The sequence below is a fragment of the Moschus berezovskii genome, chromosome 7, assembly GCF_049115385.1.
Source record: "Moschus berezovskii isolate FMDL1 chromosome 7, NW_MosBer_1.0, whole genome shotgun sequence".
Lineage (NCBI taxonomy): Eukaryota > Metazoa > Chordata > Mammalia > Artiodactyla > Moschidae > Moschus > Moschus berezovskii.
This window is the reverse complement of record NC_142466.1, coordinates 93285692-93307435: the sequence shown is the minus strand read 5'-3', so window position 1 is coordinate 93307435 and position 21744 is coordinate 93285692. Positions and strand designations below refer to the sequence as shown.

Genomic DNA, 21744 nt, shown 5'->3' with positions numbered 1-21744 from the left:
AGAGAACACACTCATCATCTCCAGCCTCCCACAGGTGGTCTACATGCCTCATCCAGCTTGGCTGGGACAGCCCCGGCCTCAGTGGGACCCTCACAGGTCCCACTCTGGCCGTGGGCCTCGGTCTTTCAGCTTCCTCTCCTCATCTGTTCTCTCCCGTTCTACTGCGAGTGCCAGACACGCCTGGTCCCGGTCCACTGTCACTTCCCCGAGGGCCTCCCTCAGCACCCACTTTAGGAAAGCACCTTCATTTTCTATTATTTGGTTTTCTTCATGGACAACTTACTATAGTTGATAATGCTGCTTCCTTATTTTCTAAATCTTTAGTTTGTATCTTGTTTTTCATAAATTACAGGAATGACTTCTGACACTGAAATTTTATATTGTGACCACCAGCAATGTTCAGGTTGTAAAGTTGCCCTCTTGTGTGCATGTTTTACTTGAATTACAATTATTTTCTTCTTTCTTAGGATTAACAGCACAGAAACCTACTCTTTCTCAAGGAGAAAAACAGATTTCTTTAGGGGTGAAAGTCTGTATTTTCAAATGATTATTACAGATGTAATGGAACTGCAGGCCATATTAGTCAGGAATGGTATGATTTTTTGCCTATATCGAGGGACAGGAACCATAATACATGTCTATTTGAAACTGGGCTAAACATTTTAGATTGCTTTCATTTAGTGTGCTTTACTTGGAAAGATTTGCTTTTCCCTTAGACTAAAATGAATACAAAAGGCACTTGGTAGCATATTCAATTCCTCAAGTATTTTTAGGACTCACCACACTTTTCCTGAATGACTACTTGTGCCAAATAGCATGTGAGGTGGGGAGGCTAAGATCACCCGCCTTTCAAGCCACCCTTGAACATCACATCATGCTAGGATCTCTCAATAAACCAGGCTGCAGGTTTAAATGGAACCTTAGATTCTAGGACTTCTAGAATACTGGGAAACCTTATAGATCAGTTGTTTTCAGTTCAGTTCAGTCGCTCAGTCGTGTCCGACTCTCCGCGACTCCATGAATCACAGCACGCCAGGCCTCCCTGTCCATCACCAACTCCCGGAGTTCACTCAAACTCATGTCCACAGAGTCGGTGATGCCATCCAGCCATCTCATTCTTCGTCGTCCCCTTCTCCTCCCGCCCCCAACCTTTCCCAGCATCAGAGTCTTTTCCAGTGAGTCAACTCGTCGCATGAGGTGGCCAAAGTATTGCAGTTTCAGCTTTAGCATCAGTCCCTGCAATGAACATCCAGGATTGATCTCCTTTAGAACTTGTTTTACTAATGTAGAAACTAAGCAATATGCTTTCAAAACCCATTTCCTAGGTGAACTTTGAATGTGTTAAACTGTATACAAATAAGTATCAATTATTTTAGGTCATATACTCTCAGAGAGAACTGAAAATATTACTTTTCAAATAGCATTTCTTATGAATAAAATGGCCTGGATTTTCCTTGTTAACAACAAGGCACCTAAAAGCCCAACCAAGCTTATTATTTGATCAAACGGGCTCATCTCACATGTTGGGTGGAGCAAGTTGGTGGGAGAGGAATGAAACAAAATGCCTTCTTTCTGGCTGCCTGGATACTGATGCATTGAAGTTCAACTAAAACCAATGGACAGAGTTATAACTTGAGTTCAGAAACTTAGAAGCTGTGTTTCAGAGCCTATTATACTTAAAAATCTTTTTGAAGACCTTATTATCTACCATATTTTTTTTTACCAAATGGAAATCCTAAGCATTGCTCTAAGTCCCAGGGACAGAACAATCAACAATTCAGACACGGTCTCTATCATGTGCTTACTGTGGGGAGAGCACTGGGCATGAATAACTATCTGTCAGAATTTAAGGACTTCAAGATTCCAGTAAGGACTCAAACTAGCATAGGCCATTGACTTCCTCTCCCAAATGCAGCCTCAGAGATTACAGAAGCAAATCTCTGATTAGAAGATATTAAAAAAATTACTTAGAATTGAATGTTGGAAATACTGCCTTTGAAAATATTTAAGATATTTACTGGAAAATAATAAAACCAATAGCTGAATGTAAAAAGCTAAAAAAAGAATAAATAAAAATTCAATGAAACAAGGAAGGCAGAAAAATAAGGAAAAAAAAGATCAATCAAAGAAAACAAAATCAAACTTAAAAAAATGTGCTGGGCAAAAATCCTGGAAGAAGTATCATAAAAGGACAAATGACAGAAAGAGAAAATAAAAAGAGGAAATAATACAGACATAGGAAAGATAATCACAGACTATATGCCCAACCCAAGGCCCCAACTCCAGAGAGTCTGACAGAGGAGTCTTACTCAACTCTGAAGAAATAAAATCATCAAGCCTGGTCTTACACAGTAGCTCCATAATGACAGACAGTGGAAAAACTATCAATCATTTGAGGCTACCACAACACTGATTCCCAGGTTAGGTAAGGCTGTTGGAACCAAAGATCGTAAGCCCATTTAAATCACAAATATGGATATAAAAATTCAAAATTTTAACAGTGCAGAAAAATATACTATAGTCAAGTAGGGGTTTACTCAGGAATACAAGGATGTTTTAACATCAAAAAATCCAGTCATCCCTGTTAGTGACAGGCGCACGCTAGGTAAAGTGCAGGAGTAGAGGGGGGTTTCAGTAGTCTCAAGTGTACATGGGAGGCGAGGATGTGGAGGAGGCTAAACAATGGGGAAAAGACTGACTACGAAGAGAAGCAGAGCAATGGGCGAGCTGCTGGGAGACAGGGTGGGGTCATGGGAAAGAAAAACTGAAGACAAGACAGGGCAGAGCTAATCAAATGACCAGGAAATGGGAGAGACTGCAGAGAAAGGAGAGGAGACAATCAAAGGTACTCGATTTTAAGAAAGAGGTATGATGGACGGAGGAACACTTCTCTGGCTATAACACGAGGAAAGACTGGCTTGAATACCTCCAGGTGTACAAGTTTGTGAGGGAAAATGAAGGAATTCCCAAGTGAAAGCATGAGACAAGGCTGTCAGCTACAAGTGGGTGGAGTGAGACAGAGGGTGAGGGATTTTAGAGAGGAGAAGTATGAAAGAGCTGGGAAAAATGGAGGACTGGACTTAACACCGCTAGACAGAATAAAGGGCATCTGAGGCACGTGTTCATGAATTGACAGTGACTCCAAGGTGCTGGGCTGAGCAGGTTTATTAATATTTCATAAACCAATGTAACTGGAAACAATAACAACAATATCTCTCTACCATAAATCATGCAAGAACTTTTGCTATGATCATAAAGTCAGATCCAGACTTTAATTATTTCTGCCCCTATATTATCTGGAACATCTGTGACCTGCTTATTTATCAACTGTCTTTCTCTTTTAGAAGAGTTTCTAGATTCCATATCTGGGAATAGGGATAGGACTTCCATGACTGAGAACGCAGGTTTCACCTTGGAAAGGCAAAAAGAAACACCACAGGCAAACCAGCCTCAATTTTTCCCCCCACAATTCTCAAGGAATTTTAAAGAACTACTCTTGTACAGTTAATATAAACAAAAATAAACAGAATACACATAAGGCTCACTTCACTTTCACTAGTTTAAGTAATTTAAAATAAAACAGTAATTTTCTAAAAAGTAACATAGACAGTATGACACCATCATCTAATTACATCCTTCTATCCCTACAGATGTGCAGAGATTCTCCAGTGTTTATCAGTTATTTCTGGTGGTCAAATGTTCATTATTTTTATTTTTCATCTTCATCTTTCGTACTGCTGTAATTATTTTACTAATGAGCTTGTTATCATTTTTGGAAAAACAAAGCTATGATTCTTTAAAACAATGGCAAAATGGATGTTCTGGATTCACACAAAGAGAAATTTGAATGAACTGTGTTTTTGGTTTCTTGGTTGTAACTTAGTCAAACTGACCCAGCCGATTAAATGCACTCAAAACCAAAGAGGTGACATTCAAAAATTTTCATGAGTTGTTTGAATGTGGTGAAAATAAACTTCAAGTTGGTTGAAAAGATATAAAACTCACCCTTGTAAAGCTTTATGAATTCGTTTGCACTTTTCCTTCAACACTGCAAAAATACCTGAATGAAACAAATACATTTGATAGTACATTTGGAAAATTTGGTATTACTAATCTAAAAATGTTCTTGAAGACCCAGTTCATCAATTTATTTTAAATAATTAATTTTACCTTTGGCCATGCTGTGTGGCATGCAGGATCTTAATTCCCCAACCAGGGATCGAAATCATGCCCCTGCAGTGGCAGCGCAGAGTCTTAACCACTGAACCACCAAGGAAGTCCCCAGTTCATCCGTTTCAAACACTACAAATCCTTCTGCCTACTAATAACACACAGACAGCTGGTAACTTCTCTGAAGTCCCCCAACTTTCATCTCTGGCACATACTAGCTTGCACCTTCTCACCCCACTTTCAGCAAAATCTGGGAGGTTTTCAACAACAAAACAATGGCTCTTTTTCTTACCAAGATTCTATAAATTATCTGGCTAAGAATAAAAGGGTACAAATTCCCTAAAGAATTTGGGAAAACACAGACACTGTGTTAATGTTTATGATCTCTTTCTCGATACGTTTGCTTTCTTTTAAGGAAATTTCACAAGCTGAAATATCTGAGGAGATGAGAGTGGCAGGCTATGTGACAAGCAAGCATATGAATATGCACAGAGAAACGTTCACTTTTACTGATTCTCTGAATTAAAAAAATCAATGCTGAAACTTTAGAAATTTAGAAAATTTAAACTTTACAAAACCCAGGCCTGCATTTGTGTTTTAGCTCTTGCCTAGAAAATCCCATGGACGGAGGAGCCTGGTAGGCTGCAGTCCATGGGGTCGCTACGAGTCAGACATGACTGAGTGACTTCACTTTCACACATTGGAGAAGGAAATGGCAACCCACTCCAGTGTTCTTGCCTGGAGAATCCCAGGGACAGGGGAGCCTGGTGGGCTGCCGTCTGTGGGGGTCACACAGAGTCAGACACGACTGAAGTGACCTAGCAGCAGCAGCAGGTTGTGATAACACAATCACATTTTAAATTAAGTCACCTGCCCATTAAGCAAGCTTTAATGGTTGGTAAAACAGTTTGACTTCAGTACCAAATCATGGTTCAAAGGCTGAAGGGGAAAACCAGACAACAGCTATAAAATTATATGTACCAAAAATTAGCATACTTCAGCAAATTTCTCAAAAAAATAAATAAATAAGGGGGGTTCAGGAGGGGGAACTCATGTACACCCGGGGCGGATTCATGTCAATGTATGGCAAAACCAACCAATATAATATTGTAAAATAATTAGCCTCCAATAAATAAATAAATAAATAAACTCAATGGTGACTGGCCCAGAGGTAACCCTCCTGTTTCCAGCATCTTTGCTCACCAAAGGAGCCAGCTCTGCTGTGGCTCTGACTTCATCTCCAGAAACGAGAGAAGCTCTATACCAAAACCCTGGGGCAGGGACAACTTCTTCACCACCATTCTTCCCATAGGTTGCCAGATAATCTAATTCTGAGCCAGAGCTTTGTCTAGGAAATAATTCTCTCCAGCCACTTTCTCAAAAAAGCAAACAAGGAGCACGGCTAACATAACCTGTGGTATCTTTGATTTCCTGGGATTAAAGGTTATACCTGGATTCTCTTCCATGATGTTGAGAGCCTCAATCGCAGCAGCAGCTAACAGGGGAGGTAAGGAAGCTGAAAAGCAGTATCCCTGGCCAGAAAGTCTCTGAAAAGAAACAAACAAGTCACAAAGCATACATCTGGTGGGGGGTGGGGGGGACAGAAAGGCTAAAATATCTAAAGGCACTAAATCTCCATACCACCTACCAAATAGTGTGTACAACTGCTAAGGTGGTAAAAACCCAGGCATGTACAGATGTTATGTAACAAAAACAAAACCTTTTTTTAAAGAGGGAAACAATTTCTAAATGTAAATATTTTGAGTGATTCTTTAAGAAATCTATTTCTAAATAAAAACTGTATGATAAACTAAGAATGAAATTTTGCAAAAACAGTTACATGTTTGGGTGACTCAAATGGAGCAGTAACTTTCAGTTTTTGCTCTTTTTAAAAAGAACCCACCTGATGGTCAATTACGAAAGACCTGCCACAGCAGAAACCCCCAATAGAAGCAAGTGAATTCTCCATGTTGGCACTGATAAGATCAATATCATCAATCTGCCAGAAAAGAGGGACAGTGGGAGTTACTTCTCAATTTAAAGAAAAGGAAAAAAAAAAAAAAAAAAGGCCAATGTCAAGCTTAGAGACAAAATTTTAGCAGTGATGTCAACATCTGGATTCAAATCACCTCTGTGAAAATAAAGGATAAGTCATACAAAATCAATTGTTAAAAGGACTGTTGCTTCACAACCCACCTCTGAAAGTGTCTCATTTTATATATACTTTTCTGCCATTTCATCATGCATTGACAATTTATTCACAGAGGATAAAAGATGAAATCTAAAGCTATTTAATACTAAACATGTTCAGAGGCACAAGATAACATCATTCGTTGCTAAAACAGTGGTCTCAGCTGGCCTTCTCCATAGAAGGTACTTGAGAGAAACAAAAAGGAATCTTTTGAGCATTTTTGGAATGTGTACTACATTCATCTTTTCCACCTTTCCAAAAATGAAATCAATTTATTCCAACATGAAGGCAATAGTTCTTTGAACAAATGAACCAATTTGGGCAGTGGATAAACCTAATGCGCCCAGTGGGCTCCTGAATACCCACCACCTTTTCAGCTGCTCGGCACTCCCTGGGTCCTCACACTCTGCTCCAGCCCCCAGAACCCAGTTCCACCCTGTGTACAGTAGCCATTCAGTAATTCCTCACTGGTGGCCATGATAACTGGTCAGATCACACATGGTGTTATTCTAACTGTTCCACAGATCCAGCAAGGAAACTTGCGCCCTCTTATTCTTCTTTATCCTTTCCTTATGAAAAATTCCAAACATACATCAAAGTATTACAGAATTGCCACCAGATTCAGTAATTATCAACTTATGGACAATCCTGTTCTATGAACAGCCCCCTACTGCCCTCTTCATTTCTTTGGAGCAAATTTCAGATTTGTTTTCATCCATAATTATTTCAGTGAGCACTTTTAAAAGATATGCACCTTTTCAAAAACGTTATCAAAATTTCTTAATGTCAAACACTGAGGGTTCAAGTATCTCCGTTTTACAAACCTTGTTTTCCATAGTATTTGTATGAATCAGGATCCAAATAAAGTCCATACATTTTGTACTGTTACTCAAGCTCTTATAAATAATATCGCTGAGACAACTGCTAAAAGCAGTCAGAAAACCAGAACGGTGAAATTAGATGTGCTTTTATCTTCTTTAAAATCTTCATGTCTTAAAAGCTGCTCTGGTGTAAATTTTACTTGAATTACATTTCCAATTTTCTTAAATTCTTTAGGGCATTTAGTTGCCAAATGTCAGTCTGTCTCTGGGGAGCATGCTTCAGTCAACTTTCTGTGATATTCATTCTGCTTTACGTTTTTCCCTAGTTCTGTATGGGGAGAGGGATGCAAATGTAGTTGAAAGTGATTTTATGTTTCCTAAGTTCAACTTTTTAACACAAGCTGTGAAAATTTTTATACAGAAGATTTGGAGAAAAGCTGCTTTAACTTGACAACACAGTGGTGGGCGAGGGCAGGCTATGGCAGTGGTGAATGAAGACAGGCTACAGCAGCGCTGAGCAAGGAGAGATTACACGGGGTGGGCGAGGGCAGGCTGCGGCAGTGGTGAATGAAGACCAGCTACAGCAGTGCTGAGCGAGGACAGATGACACAGTGGAGGGCAAGGACAGGCTATGGCAGTGGTGAGCGAGGACAGATGACACAGCGGTGGGCGAGGGCAGGCTACGGCAGTGCTGAGAGAGGACAGATGACACAGTGGAGGGCAAGGACAGGCTACGGCAGTGGTGAGCGAGGACAGATGACACAGCGGTGGGCGAGGGCAGGCTATGCAGCGGTGAGTGGTGACCAGTTGTACAGATGGGCCCACGCTGCTCCTCCTTCCTGAAGATCTAGGTGCTCACACCACCAAGGCGGGGGGGCTAACTGAAGCTTATTTTCCTTCAGCAAAAGAAAAACATGACATACTCCAATTGTCTGGGACCTTGTGGGGCTGTTCTGTGAATCCCATGATGGGAAGTGTTTCTGATATTGTACATATAAAAATCATCCCCATACATACATATTACATAGAATATAAAATTTTAAATATTAGAAAGAACATCTTTTCACTGCTATAATAAATATTTTCTAAGGACAACTTGAGGAATTCTTACTGATTTTAAGGGAAAAAAAGAAGGTAAATTTAACTGTTTCTAGAGACGAGATACTGAAAGCTGGGATCAAACGCTACCTTGTAAACAGAACACAATTCTATGATTAGCCACTCTGAGTTCACAGATTTCAAGGGAAGATGGGGCCTCTGGTGCGGCTGAGCCATCCTCCTTGGACTCAGCGAAGTGCTACACATGCACATTGATGAGGAGCACTGTCTTGTACCCATGAAACCTGCCCAGCAGGATGGAACTGCATGGTTACTATATGAGGGAATGTCCAAAAAAGGAGAGCTTACATTGATTCCAAAATGTTCCGTGACTCCTCGGCCATGCTCTCCCAGGACTCCAAATGAAAGGCTTTCCTCCAGAAAGATTCTTGCTTTATATTTATATTTTAACTTAACCTATGTGGTAAATAAACACAACTTTAAAATACTGATGATTAGCAGTGCACGGAACATATGGTTAAGAACTAATTTAAACCTAAAATAAAAAGGAGAGGAAAAAAAATGTACAGTTGATCCTCAGTATTGGTGAATTCATATTTGTGAAACTGCCAATTTGCTAAAATTTGTGACCCCAAACTAATACTTAAGGCACACTTGCAGAGTGGTGAAAACTGTGAGTCACCTGGAACATACTTTCCAGCCAGGCTAACAGGCTACTACTTCAGCTCATACTGTGAATAAGTGTTCTCGTCACGTCCTGTTTACTGCCACATTTTGTGATTTTGTTATTTAAAATGGACCCCTAGCACAGTGCTGAAGTCTGGTCTAGTATTCCTAAGTGCAAGAAGGTTATGATGTGTCTTATGAAAAAAAATGTGTCTTACATAAGCATCATTCAGGCCAGAGTTATAGTACTGCTGGCCATGAGTTCAATGTGAATAAATCAACAATATATATTAAGTAAGGTGTCTTTTAACACAAACACATATAAAAACAAGGTTATGTATTGAGCAATGGATGAAAACATTGTGATGGGAGGCCTGCAGAAAACTAACTCTGTATTTGTCCTAGGAGCAAAAGTTTAGTATCTGAAAATTTGGTATTGGCAGCATGCTAACAGAATGTAAATAAACACACCCACGGGCTTCCCTGGTGGCTCAGACAGTAAAGAATCTGCCTGTAATGCAGGAGACCTGGGTTCGATTCCTGGGTTGGGAAGATTCCCTGGAGAAGGCAATGGCAACCCACTCTAGTATTCTTGCCTAAAGTATTCAATAGACAGAGGAGCCTGGCGAGCTACAGTTTCAGTTCAGTTCAGTAGCTCAGTCGTGGCCAACTCTGCGACCCCATGAATCACAGCACGCCAGGCCTCCCTGTCCATCACCAACTACAGTTTATGAGGTTGCAAATGACTGAGAGACTAACACACTCACACTCTCCATAGATCAGAACTGCCATGAATTATGAAAATAGCGAAATTCGGATGCTCTAAAATGATTCAATTTAACTCAAATAATACAGACAGCACGATGCCAATTTTTAAAAAAGAAACTGGTTAGACCTTATAAGTACTGACATGTAATATATCTGTCAAATATTGGTCTAATTATGCATAAAAATTCCTAGGGAAATATTATATACATTCTTCCCTCAGAGGCACTGTGTTTCAATTTAGATTCATTTTTTTTAATGCAGAAAAAGTTTTCATTAGCATGGTTTTTTAATCATTTTTTTTCTTTCCCTTTGCTTTCTGGCTTGTAGGAAAGTCCTTTTCCATCAAAGGTTTAGATGCATCTTTATCTATACGTTCTTCTAATTATTTCATAAATTTTTGGGTGTATACATTGGGAAACGCACAAGTGTACAGTTTTTTTTTCTCCTTCTGATGTCTAATTGATTTAACCCTTTACAATATGTATGTGATCAGTTTTATAGCTCAATTAAAATATAGTGATTATCAACCACTAAATTTTTATATATGTGACACAACAGGTTGTGTCATAAATCCTTCCACGACTCAAGTAATCTTCGCTTGCACCACAATCATACTTTTAATTATCAAATTTTAATTACTAAGACTTTTCCCACTGAGACTATAGAACTAATGCACAAAAATATATAAGACTCTTGTATCATGAGTCTCTGATAATTTATTTTTTAACCACAATCATGCTAATCAATATCAAATTGGGAGGGGATCCCCATTGGGATTTTAGATAAATTTTCATTAACAATGAACAAACCAATTTGGGGAGAATTACACTTTTTCAACTCTGACTATGTCCTATCCATTAATATGAGATATTATCAAATGAAATAGTTTCTAAAAACTATGTTTTAGAAAATGTTTAATAATATTATTATAGTACTGGTACACAAACAGACAAGTGCAACAAAATAGGAATCCCTTTGTCAAACCCTAATTTGTATCCTGTAATTTTCAATACTCACAAGTTCAGCAAAAGCTGTACAAGACCAATACACAAGAGTCAGTAGTATTTCTGTAACTAGCAATGAACAATTCAAAAAGGAAATTAAGAAAATAATCCCATCAATAACCACATCAAAAAGAATAAAATACTTAGGGATACATTTAACCAAAGAGAGATAAGACCTTACAGTAAAAACCACAACAGTAATGAAATAAATTGAAGAAAATAAAAATAAATGGAAACACATTCCTTGTTCATCAATGAAAAGACTTACTATCATTAAGATCATAATACTTCCCAGAGCAATCTAAATATTCAATACAACTCCTATAAAAAAAATCTCAATGGCATTTTTTTACAGAAATGGAAAAGCTGATCCTAACATTTAAATGGAATCTCAAGGTACCCCAAATACCCAAAAGAATCTTGAAAAAGAATAAAAATGGAGAACTCACATGTCTTGATTTCAGAGCTTACCACAAAGCTACATGAATTAAGCAATTAAGCATCGTGCTAACATAAGGCTAGATAGACAAATGGAATAGAACTGAGAGTCCAGAAAGGAACCCATATATTTATAGTCAGATGATTTTGACAAGGGTGCCAAGACCATTCAATGAGAAAATAAGAGTTTCTTCAATGAATGGTAGAGAGACAAACAGATAATCACATCCAAAAGAATGAAGTTGAACCCCTCTCTCACAGAATATACAAAGAAAAATAAGAACAAAAAGTTAGATAAATTGGACTGTGCCAAAATTAAAGACCTTTGTGCACTATAGGCCACCATCAAAGAAATGGAAAGACAATCTACAGAATGAGAGAAAATATTTGCAAATCACATTATCTGATAAGGGTTTAGTATCCAGAATACACAAAGAACTTAACAAAGACAATCCAATTTAAAACTGGGCAAAAGGCTTCTACAGACATTTCTCCAAAGATCAATAAGTAGCCAATACAAGAAAAGAGGCTAAACATCATTAATCATTTAAGAAATGATCCTGAGGGATCCTCTGGAGTGACAGAAATGTTCTATATCATGACTGCGGGGCTGGTGATACACTAGTGTACACCTGTCAGAACACATCAAACCATATACTTAAAATAAGTGTATTTTATTACACATCCATTACACTTCAGTAAAGTTGATTTTAAAAAACTCAGTAGTGATTACTCTTTATAGGTCATGGTTGGCATTTATGTTAATCTACTTTCCTAATCAAATTTGGAAAACTCAGCAGTGGCCACAGGACTGGAAAAGGTCAGTCTTCATTCCAATTCCAAAGAAACGCAATGCCAAAGAATGCTCAAACTACCACACAATTGCACTCATCTCACATGCTAGTAAAGTCATGCTCAAAATTCTCCAAGCCAGGCTTCAGCAGTATGTGAACCGTGAACTTCCAGATGTTCAAGCAGGTTTTAGAAAAGGCAGAGGCACCAGAGATCAAACTGCCAACATCCGCTGGATCATGGAGAAAGCAAGAGAGTTCCAGAAAAACATCCATTTCTGCTTCATTGACGATGCAAAAGCCTTTGACTGTGTGGATCATGATAAACTGTGGAGAATCCTAAAAGAGATGGGAATACCAGACCACCTGACCTGCCTCTTGAGAAACCTGTATGCAGGTAAGGAAGCAACAGTTAGAACTGGACATGGAACAACAGACTGGTTCCAAATAGGAAAAGGAGTATGTCAAGGCTGTATATTGTCACCCTGCTTATTTAACTTCTATGCAGAGTACATCATGAGGAACGCTGGGCTGGAAGAAGCACAAGCTGGAATCAAGATTGCTGGGAGAAATATCAATCACCTCAGATATGCAGATGACACTACCCTTTATGGCAGAAAGTGAAGAGGAACTAAAAAGCCTCTTGATGAAAGTGAAAGAGGAGAGTGAAAAAGTGAACTTGAAGCTCAACATTCAGAAAACAAAGATCATGGCATCTGGTCCCATCACTTCATGGGAAATAGATGGGGAAACAGTGGAAACAGTGTCAGACTTTATTTTTTTGGGCTCCAAAATCACTGCGGATGCTGATTGCAGCCATGAAATTAAAAGACGCTTACTCCTTGGAAGGAAAGTTATGACCAACCTAGATAGTATATTGAGAAGCAGAGACATTATTTTGCCAACAAAGGTCCATCTAGTCAAGGCTATGGTTTTTCCAGTGGTCATGTATGGATGTGAGAGTTGGACTGTGAAGAAAGCTGATAGCTGAAGAATTGCTTTTGAACTGTGGTACTGGAGAAGACTCTTGAGAGTCCCTTGGCCTGCAGGGAGATCCAACCAGTCCATTCTAAAGGAGATCAGTCCTGGGTGTTCATTGGAAGGACTGATGCTAAAGCTGAAACTCCAATACTCTGGCCACCTCATGCGAAGAGCTGACTCACTGGAAAAGACTCTGATGCTGGGAAAGATTGGGGGCGGGAGGAGAAGGGGACGACAGAGAATGACATGGTTGGATGACTCCCGGAGTTCCGGGAGTTGGTGATGGACAGGGAGGCCTGGTGTCCTGTGATTCACTGGGTAGCAAAGAGTCGGTCACGACTGAGCGACTGAACTGAACTGATATGAACTTCCCTAATATGATCAGAATGTGCTTATGATACCTATTAAGCAAAGCAGTGTAGACATTATACATTAAAAGTGGTCACAAACAAAAGGTATAATAGTCTGAATTCTCAAATAATTATTAAACATAGTTGCTCACCAATTCTGGAAGAGGGCAAACAGTTCCAGTATTCATATACAATCCTTCAACTATAATGAAACGTCGAGTTACACGAGCCTTGCGAGGATTCTTTAAAAGAAAAACACAGACATTTTAAACTTTAGTAACTCCAAATACAAAAATCTCTTAGGTGCTTTCTAGCATTTTCACCCTACAAGATTTATTCACCAAGATAAATAAATAGACTAAATTAATTTCAAGTTTAAGGTTTGAGATCCTGTTACTATGAGATGAAAAACAATGCTTTCTTCTCCCAGGTATGTTTTCAGGTCACATAGCCAATGAGGAGGCCTGACCCACAAATACAAACTGTTTAGAATCTGAGAATATTAAAACAAAACACAACCCTCCAAGCCCAGAATGACTGGGAAGGGACCCAAGGGAATCTTCTGGGAGAGAAGTGGATGTTTTATGTCACGACAGGGGTCAGGACACCTGGGCTACATAGGTATAACCACTGGTCAAAATTGTATGACTAGGATTCATGTATTTCAGTGTCTGTAAATTTTACCTAAAATAAGAAGAACTATAATGATGATGACAATCATCATCACCTTCACAAAGATGGGGTGGGGAGTTAGGTGAAGGTTCAGATGACGCAAGAATGACAGAATTTTGAAAACAGAGCTGAGAGAAGGGCACAGGGGGCTTCACTCTACTACTATTTTCTCTGAATGTGCCAGATCTTAATAATAAAAAGTTAAAAAACAGACAAACCTTGATCTCCCTTGTCAACCGAAAAACAAATGAAACCCTTTATCTTCCTTATTCCTCAAAACTGAGTCAAGTAAAACTGACTATGGCTTCATCCAGTGATGTTCAAAGGGGGTGTAGTGGAGGGACTTTCTCAAATAACACATGCCTTTCCACACCCCACTGACATCAAGTCACTAATAAACCTCTCCCATCGCTCAATCTGTTGATGTTTTAGGTATGCTGCACTTAAAAAATTCCATAGACAGAGTTTGCCATCACCTTTCTACTCAAAGTTTTCCTGCTTCTAATAAACAACTAGAAATTCAAATATCAGAGCTGTTCTTTAAGGTATATTGTGGAACCCACAGCTGTAACGCTCAAAAAAGTGTCTACTGAAATACGCAAAAGTTTACATCATTGAATTTTCTTGGTCATCTTCACTCCACCATTAACTCAAACATGAAGGCTGTGGGTCTCCTGGGAGGTCACAGGTGAGGACATGGGGGCATCCTGCTTCTCCTTGCCTTTCAAGAATGAAGTATCTTTCTTATGATCTTAAAATAATCAATGAAGGAATATTTTATTCTTATAATATTCTTGGGAAATGGAAAAGTACAAAAAAGAATTTAACAAATGAGTTTATCACACTACACACTGATTAACTTACTTTGTTTAAATCAGGATTTTGCTGCAATAGTTTTAGGATGTGAGTTTTAAAAATATTATTTGTGAACATTTTTACACCATTTAATATTATTTAAGCCATGATTTTAATGGAGATTTACTACTTCACCTTATAGATATACCACAGATTACTTAATTATTCCCACAGTGTTGGATTTAGTTGTTTCCCTCATTTGGTTTTTCCAATTCACACTGTGAATATCGGTTGATCTTTGACACCATTTCTGATTATCTTATCTTCTAAAGATAGAACTCCAGAGGATACGGGTATTTAAAAATCCTAGAATATATGCGCCCATTTATCCTCTAGAAAGACTGTCACAACTGAAACTCTCATCAGAGCTATAGGAGGACCCTTTGCATCATCACATACATCAGTGTGGCACTGATTACTACCACAAAAGTTTTCCCTAATTAGACAGGCAAAAACCTTTACCCTAATTTCTGTAATTGTTAGTGAGGTCAGACTATGTTTTATTTGCTCAGTTGTTTGTATTTCTGTGAACTGCTGTTTTTAATATACTTTTTCTTTTTTCTTAAAGAAGGATTAATATGGGATAAGAGAACGCTATAAGAAAAGGAATGAAAAAACGTATGAACCCCAATAGTTGGGAAATTTTTGACAAAAAAACTTTGATCCAAATCCAGACTAAACTGCAATATTTTAACTCACTTTCAAAGTAAGAACAAGCATCTAAGTAGAAAATATATAAAAATTTAAATATGAAAATAAAATTTAAAAAGATTTATTTCTAAAAATCAAAATGTAAAGTAATTTAGAAAGCTTACTCTTGGCAGGAAAATATGGTATAAATTAATTATAAAAAGGTAAAAACTATAAAATGGAAATAAATTTTAAGATAATTCCTGGTTATTCACTTTTAAAAATTTCTACAGACTGTAAATCCTACAAAATACATACACACAAAACTTGAACATGTTGTCTTCCAAATTTGTACAATGTTAACTTGACAAAATAACTCTACAGCAGACCAATTCATTGGTCATACTTTCTACGGCAGTGTTCTTCAATACAGTAGTATTCTATTACTGAATCAGAATAAGGGGCATCATTTTACAATTTGTAGAAAGAATTCATAGGTGGTATGGTCTCAATTTTAAGATGTTCCCTAGTACCTACAGATTTTTCTAAATTGTATAATTACAAAACACGGCTTACAGCACACCTATCGCAGAATAGCAGTCTACGCATATTCATCACAAGAATGTATATGATCATGCAGTGCTGCTCCTAGGCTATCACCGGAACAAAGACAACTGAATCCAAAAGAAATAAAACAAGGATCTAGGAAAATGGGGATTAACACAAAATTAAGAATGTGATGAGCATCTTTATCAGTTACTCTAGCAATGGATGAGCTGCAGTAGAAAAGTCCACTTGAAAGAGGTGTTTCAGAGCAAGGCTCTGGTGACAGGGTGACTAGTACATCTACATACAGTGGTTCCTGCTGCAGAACCACAGACCAGAACTACCTTCTCCACCCCTGTTGTCAGGGACAAATAAATGCTTTGAACACGTTTCCTCTATTTCCCCCTTTATCAGAACAACAAGGAGCAAGTTCCACTCCCCCAATACCAGACCACCTGACCTGCCTCTTGAGAAACCTGTATGCAGGTCAGGAAGCAACAGTCAGAACTGTACATGGAACAACAGACTGGTTCCAAATAGGAAAAGGAGTACGTCAAGGTTGTATATTGTCACCTTGCTTATTTAACTTATATGCAGAGTACATCATGAGGAATGCTGGGCTGGAAGAAGCACAAGCTGGAATCAAGATTGCCAGGAGAAATATCAATAACCTCAGATATGCAGATGACACCACCCTTATGGCAGAAAGTGAAGAGGAACTAAAAAGCCTCTTGATGAAGGTGAAAGAGGAGAGTGAAAAGGTTGGCCTGAAGCTCAACATTCAGAAAACTAAGATCATGGCATCTGGTCCCATCACTTCATGGGAAATAGATGGAAAAACCTTGGAAACAGTGTCAGACTTTATTTTTTGGGGCTCCAAAATCACTGCAGATGCTGATTGCGGCCATGAAATTAAAAGACGCTCACTCCTTGGAAGGAAAGTTATGACCAACCTTGATAATACATTAAAAAGCAGAGACATTACTTTGCCAACCAAGGTCTGTCTAGTCAAGGCTATGGTTTTTCCCGTGGTCATGTAAGGATGTGAGAGTTGGACTGTGAAGAAGGCTGATTGCCGAAGAATTGGTGCTTTTGAACTGTGATGTTGGAGAAGACTCTTGAGAGTCCCTTGTACCGCAAGGAGATCCAACCAGTCCATTCTAAGGGAGATCAATCCTGGGTGTTCATTGGAGGGACTGATGCTAAAGCTGAAACTGCAATACTTTGGCCACCTCATGCGACGAGTTGACTCACTGGAAAAGACTCTGATGCTGGGAAAGGTTGGGGCCGGGAGAAGAAGGGGACGACGGAGAATGAGATGGCTGGATGGCATCACCGACTCTGTGGACATGAGTTTGAGTGAACTCCGGGAGTTGGTGATGGACAGGGAGGCCTGGCGTGCTGTGATTCATGGGGTCGCGGAGAGTCGGACACGACTGAGCGACTGGACTGAACTGAACTGAATTCCCTCCCTGCCCCAAGGAGCTATGCAGGTGCTTGAGAAGTGTAAACAGGCTGCAGAAGGGAAGGAAACCACGCTTGAGGCAGTTGCTTCCCATAGGAAGCAGTCCCTTAGAGCTCTGGGATGAGGCTGGGGTCAGAAGTCTCACATAAATTCATAAATTAAGATACGCTGCCACACTGTTTTTTCCAGTGGACTGATACATGATTTATTCTGATATGAATAAGTCTATTTTGAATTCACTAGGTATATCCTGTTAACACTGTAATGAATTCTGGTGTTATTTCTGTAGAGTTGAGTATATATATTCCTCCATCTCCAAAGTGCATGCTGTTTTTCTTTTTCTCTTTTTAGAAAGCTGCCTAGATACCCTTCTTCCAAATTTGCCACATATAATGATGACAATGATGAGGCAATTACTATCATACTTGGCTTTCTAACCTGAGGTACATTTAACAAGCAAGAACACCCTTATTTAATACCCAAATGTGATCCACAGGCAAGTTTTCATGACAAATTACCATTTCATTTATAATTTAGCTGGTTAGAAAGTACTAAAGAACTGTATAATTTTCTTCAAAAGAATCTTACCTTTTGATCTTCAATCTCTTGTTCTTTCAGTAGTCGCTCCAGGTCGTCCATATCATTATGGTTAAATAGCTTAATGTCACTACGTGATGCCTGTAATCCCTTCTGAATAGCAAAGCAGGCAGCTTTATCTCTGCAAGAAAGACAGACCCACCAGATTGGGGTTTAAAGGGTCTTGTCAACATTCTCAGAAAAGGAATGCTTGCTTTTTTAAGTTGACCAATGTCCACTTGTTAAACTGAACAGGGTAAACAGATAAAATATGTTTGAACATTAATACATCATTGTTTGCACTTCACTCTGCAAGTCTTTCCACCTAACTACCATACTGATTCTGCTCCAAGAAGCACACTCTTGCCATATTTTGACCTTTGAAAAATAAGCATGCATCTTCCTGTATGGATGGCATATTAATTTATTCACAGTAATTTTCTCATTCTGAAAACTAAATGAAACATTGATGTATCTTATCATCAATAACATCTCTGATTTGACTGGCCACCACTCTGCCATTACTTTACCATGAAAATGAATACTGGACTGTTGACTCTACATAACCCAGGGGAGAAGGCTGAGTCACGTAGATTAAACTTCAGTACGATCTCCAAATTGACTTATTTGTGGTAAGAGGGTGGAGTATATTTTTTAAATTAAGTGTATTAAAGACTTCTACTTCTGGGGAGAAAGACATTATTAATTTTTCCTATTTTTCTCACTGGGTAAAACCAAAAATCCTGGACATTGTGTATAAAACAAATATAAGACAATACTGAAAAATAAGAAAAAGCAGACAAGCAAGGGATGTGAAATGACATGAAACAAGTTCCTGGATTTTCCTGATTGGGAACTGATACGGCAGGCAAACTGGAAATACCAACAGGCATAGACAAAAAAGGTCTGACAAAAGTCTGCTCTCCGTAGCCAAAAGGACAGGAAAGGGGGCAGCTCAGCAAATGATAATGTCCCTGCGTATGTTCTTAATCACTCAGTCATGTCTGACTCTTTGCAACCCCACAGACTGCAGCCCGCCAAGCTCCTAAGTCCATAGGGATTCTTCAGGCAAGAATACTGGAGCAAGTTGCCATGCCCTCCTCCAGGGGATCTTCCCAAACCAGGAATCGAACCCAGGTCACCCACACTGCAGGTGAATTCTTTACCTTCTGAGCCACGAGGGAAGCCCAATAATGTCTCTATTGCAGCCAAATCAAAAACAACCTGGGCCTGTCCCCTCCACATCAGCAAAGACTCTAGCCCTAGGAAGGTCATAACAAGGCTCCCTAATGCCCTCAAGGGAGTTGTCACAGAAGACAACCAGGACTTATATGTATCCCTACTGGATAGTAACAAGTGGCTCCCACTGTAAAGACCGTGTGGAGAAACCCTCTTCCAACTTCCAACCCTCTTGCATGAGAGGCACTCTCCCCTCTCTATGCTTAGGGTGTGTCAGGGGAGGCTCAGAGAAAAGTAGGACTCTCATCAACCACCAGCAGAAATGAAAATAACCCCATGTCAGTGTCAATGGAGGCCCAGTGGAGACCCTGGACTTGTATTTCCATCTGGCAGTAATGAGGCAGCAGTGGCCCCTGCCCCTGTTGGAAGACTGAGAGAAAAAATCAGAACATTTAAATAAAGCATAAGCTATATTAGCATAATATGAAAATGTTGTCACACCAAGAACCAAAAAACATCAAAAATGGAAAAAAAAATTCAACTAATGTAGGTACTGAGATGACAAAGCTGTCAGGATTATCTGTCAATGACTTCAGAGCAATCACAATGAAAATGCTTCAATGAGTAATTACCAACATGCTTCAATGAGTAATTACCAACATGCTTGAAACAAATGAAGAAACAGGAAGTCACAGCAGAGAGAGGGAAAAAATAAAGAATCCTGTGGAGATGTTAGAATTGAAAAAGAAAATAGTCAAGAGAAAAAGCATAGTGGATGAGCTCAGAATCAGAGAGCTAAAAAGACAGAACAGTAGAAATCAAATCAATGTAGATAGCAAAGAGAAAACAGACTAGAAAGAAAAGAACAGAGTCTCAGGGACCTGTGAGATTATAATAAAATATGCAACATTCAAATCTGTGGAGTTCCAAAGAAGAGAACCAAATAAGTACATTAATTCTTCGGTGCTCAGCTTTCTTTATAGTCCAACTGTCACATCCATACATGACCACTGGAAAACCATAGCTTTTACTAGACAGACCTTTGTTGGCAAAGTAACGTCTCTGCTTTTTAATATGCTGTCTAGGTTGGTCATAACTTTTCTTCCAAGGAGCAAATATCTTTTAATTTCATGGCTGCAGTCACCATCTGCAGTGAAATTTTGGAGCCCCCAAAAATAGTCTGTCACTGTTTCCACTGTCTCCCCAACTATTTGCCATGAAGGGATGGGGACATGATCTTAGTTTTCGGAATGCTGAGTTTTAAGCCAACTTTTTCACTCTCCTCTTTCACTTTCATCAAGAGGCTCTTTAGTTCTTCTTTGCCTTCTGCCATAAGGGTTGTGTCATCTGCATATCTGAGGTTATTGATATTTCTCCCAGCAATCTTGATTCCAGCTTGTGCTTCATCCAGCCCAGCGTTTCTCATGATGTACTCTGCATATCAGTTAAATAAGCAGGCTGACAATATACAGCCTTGACGTACTCCTTTCCCTATTTGGAACTAGTTTGTTGTTCCACGTCCAGTTCTAACTAACTGTTGAGCCATTATATAATAACAAAAAGGGTTAATCTGTCAAGAAAACTTATCCTAAATATGTACCACATAACAGAGCTTACAAAAGGTAAGAAACAAAAACTGAAAAAATGAAAGAAGAAATAGACAAACAACAACAGTTTGATAGAACTGTAGTAGTAGTAGTTTGATAGAACTACCAAACAGAAAATCAGCAAGGATAGAGAAGAACTCAACAACACCAATCAGGAAGATTTAATTGTCATTTACAGAACACTCCATTCATCAGAATATTGTTTTCCTATTTAATGACAGGGCTTCCCTGGTGACTCAGATGGTAAAGAATCCACCTGCCATGCGGGAGACCTGGGTTCAATCCCTGGGTTGAGAGGAGGGCATGGCAACCCACTCCAGTATTCTTGCCTGGAGAATCCACATGGACAGAGGAAACTGGAAGGCTATAGTCCATGGGGTCACAAAGAGTCAGACACAACTAAGCAACTAAGCATAGCACAGCACATTTAATGATAATGGAGAAAAATAATTTTCCTCAAAAGGTAAATAAAATTTCATATGAAACTTTTTGTTTCACTAAAACTATGATATGTAGAAATATATCTTAGGAAGTCAACATGTAAAACTACCTCTCTCTGAGTGGATTGTAAGACAGAAATGGCAAATAAATGTTTTGTGTGGTTTCTTTTAGCTTTAATTTGCATATCATTGACTTTTAACAAATAACGATCAGTGTAACATTTGATCACTGAATACTATCATATGAAAAACCGAAACGCGTAAAGAAGGAAATTAATCATGTGTCCGATCACGAAGTGATGTGTTCTGTTGTCCTCATACGGGCTTTTCTCTGTATTTGCCAGAACATTCTTTTTTAAAGTGACTATGGAACATATTCCAAGAGAGACCACATCACAGGCCACAAAACTAACAAAGTTACATTTTCCAAAGGTTTGGAAACTGAACAACACACTTCTGCATAACCTATGGGTCAAAGAGAGTATTAAGGAAAATAAAATACAAGGAACTACATGAAGATGAAAATAAACACGTC

The 21744-nt window shown here is 38.9% G+C and overlaps 1 protein-coding gene across 3 annotated transcripts in view; it reads right to left on the bottom strand.

Annotated features, from left to right (window-relative positions):
• Positions 1-21744, bottom strand: part of SPTLC1 (serine palmitoyltransferase long chain base subunit 1) — a 60705-nt gene that overhangs the window by 5851 nt on the left and 33110 nt on the right. For all 3 annotated transcript variants that reach the window (XM_055427507.2, XM_088838158.1, XM_088838157.1), the window contains 6 exons: positions 17996-18125; positions 13392-13481; positions 8590-8697; positions 6074-6169; positions 5621-5717; positions 4006-4060 (listed from right to left, as the gene is read on the bottom strand). In XM_055427507.2, coding sequence (XP_055283482.1) covers positions 4006-4060; positions 5621-5717; positions 6074-6169; positions 8590-8697; positions 13392-13481; positions 17996-18125 — 576 coding nt within the window. The remainder of the gene's footprint in view (positions 1-4005; positions 4061-5620; positions 5718-6073; positions 6170-8589; positions 8698-13391; positions 13482-17995; positions 18126-21744) is intronic.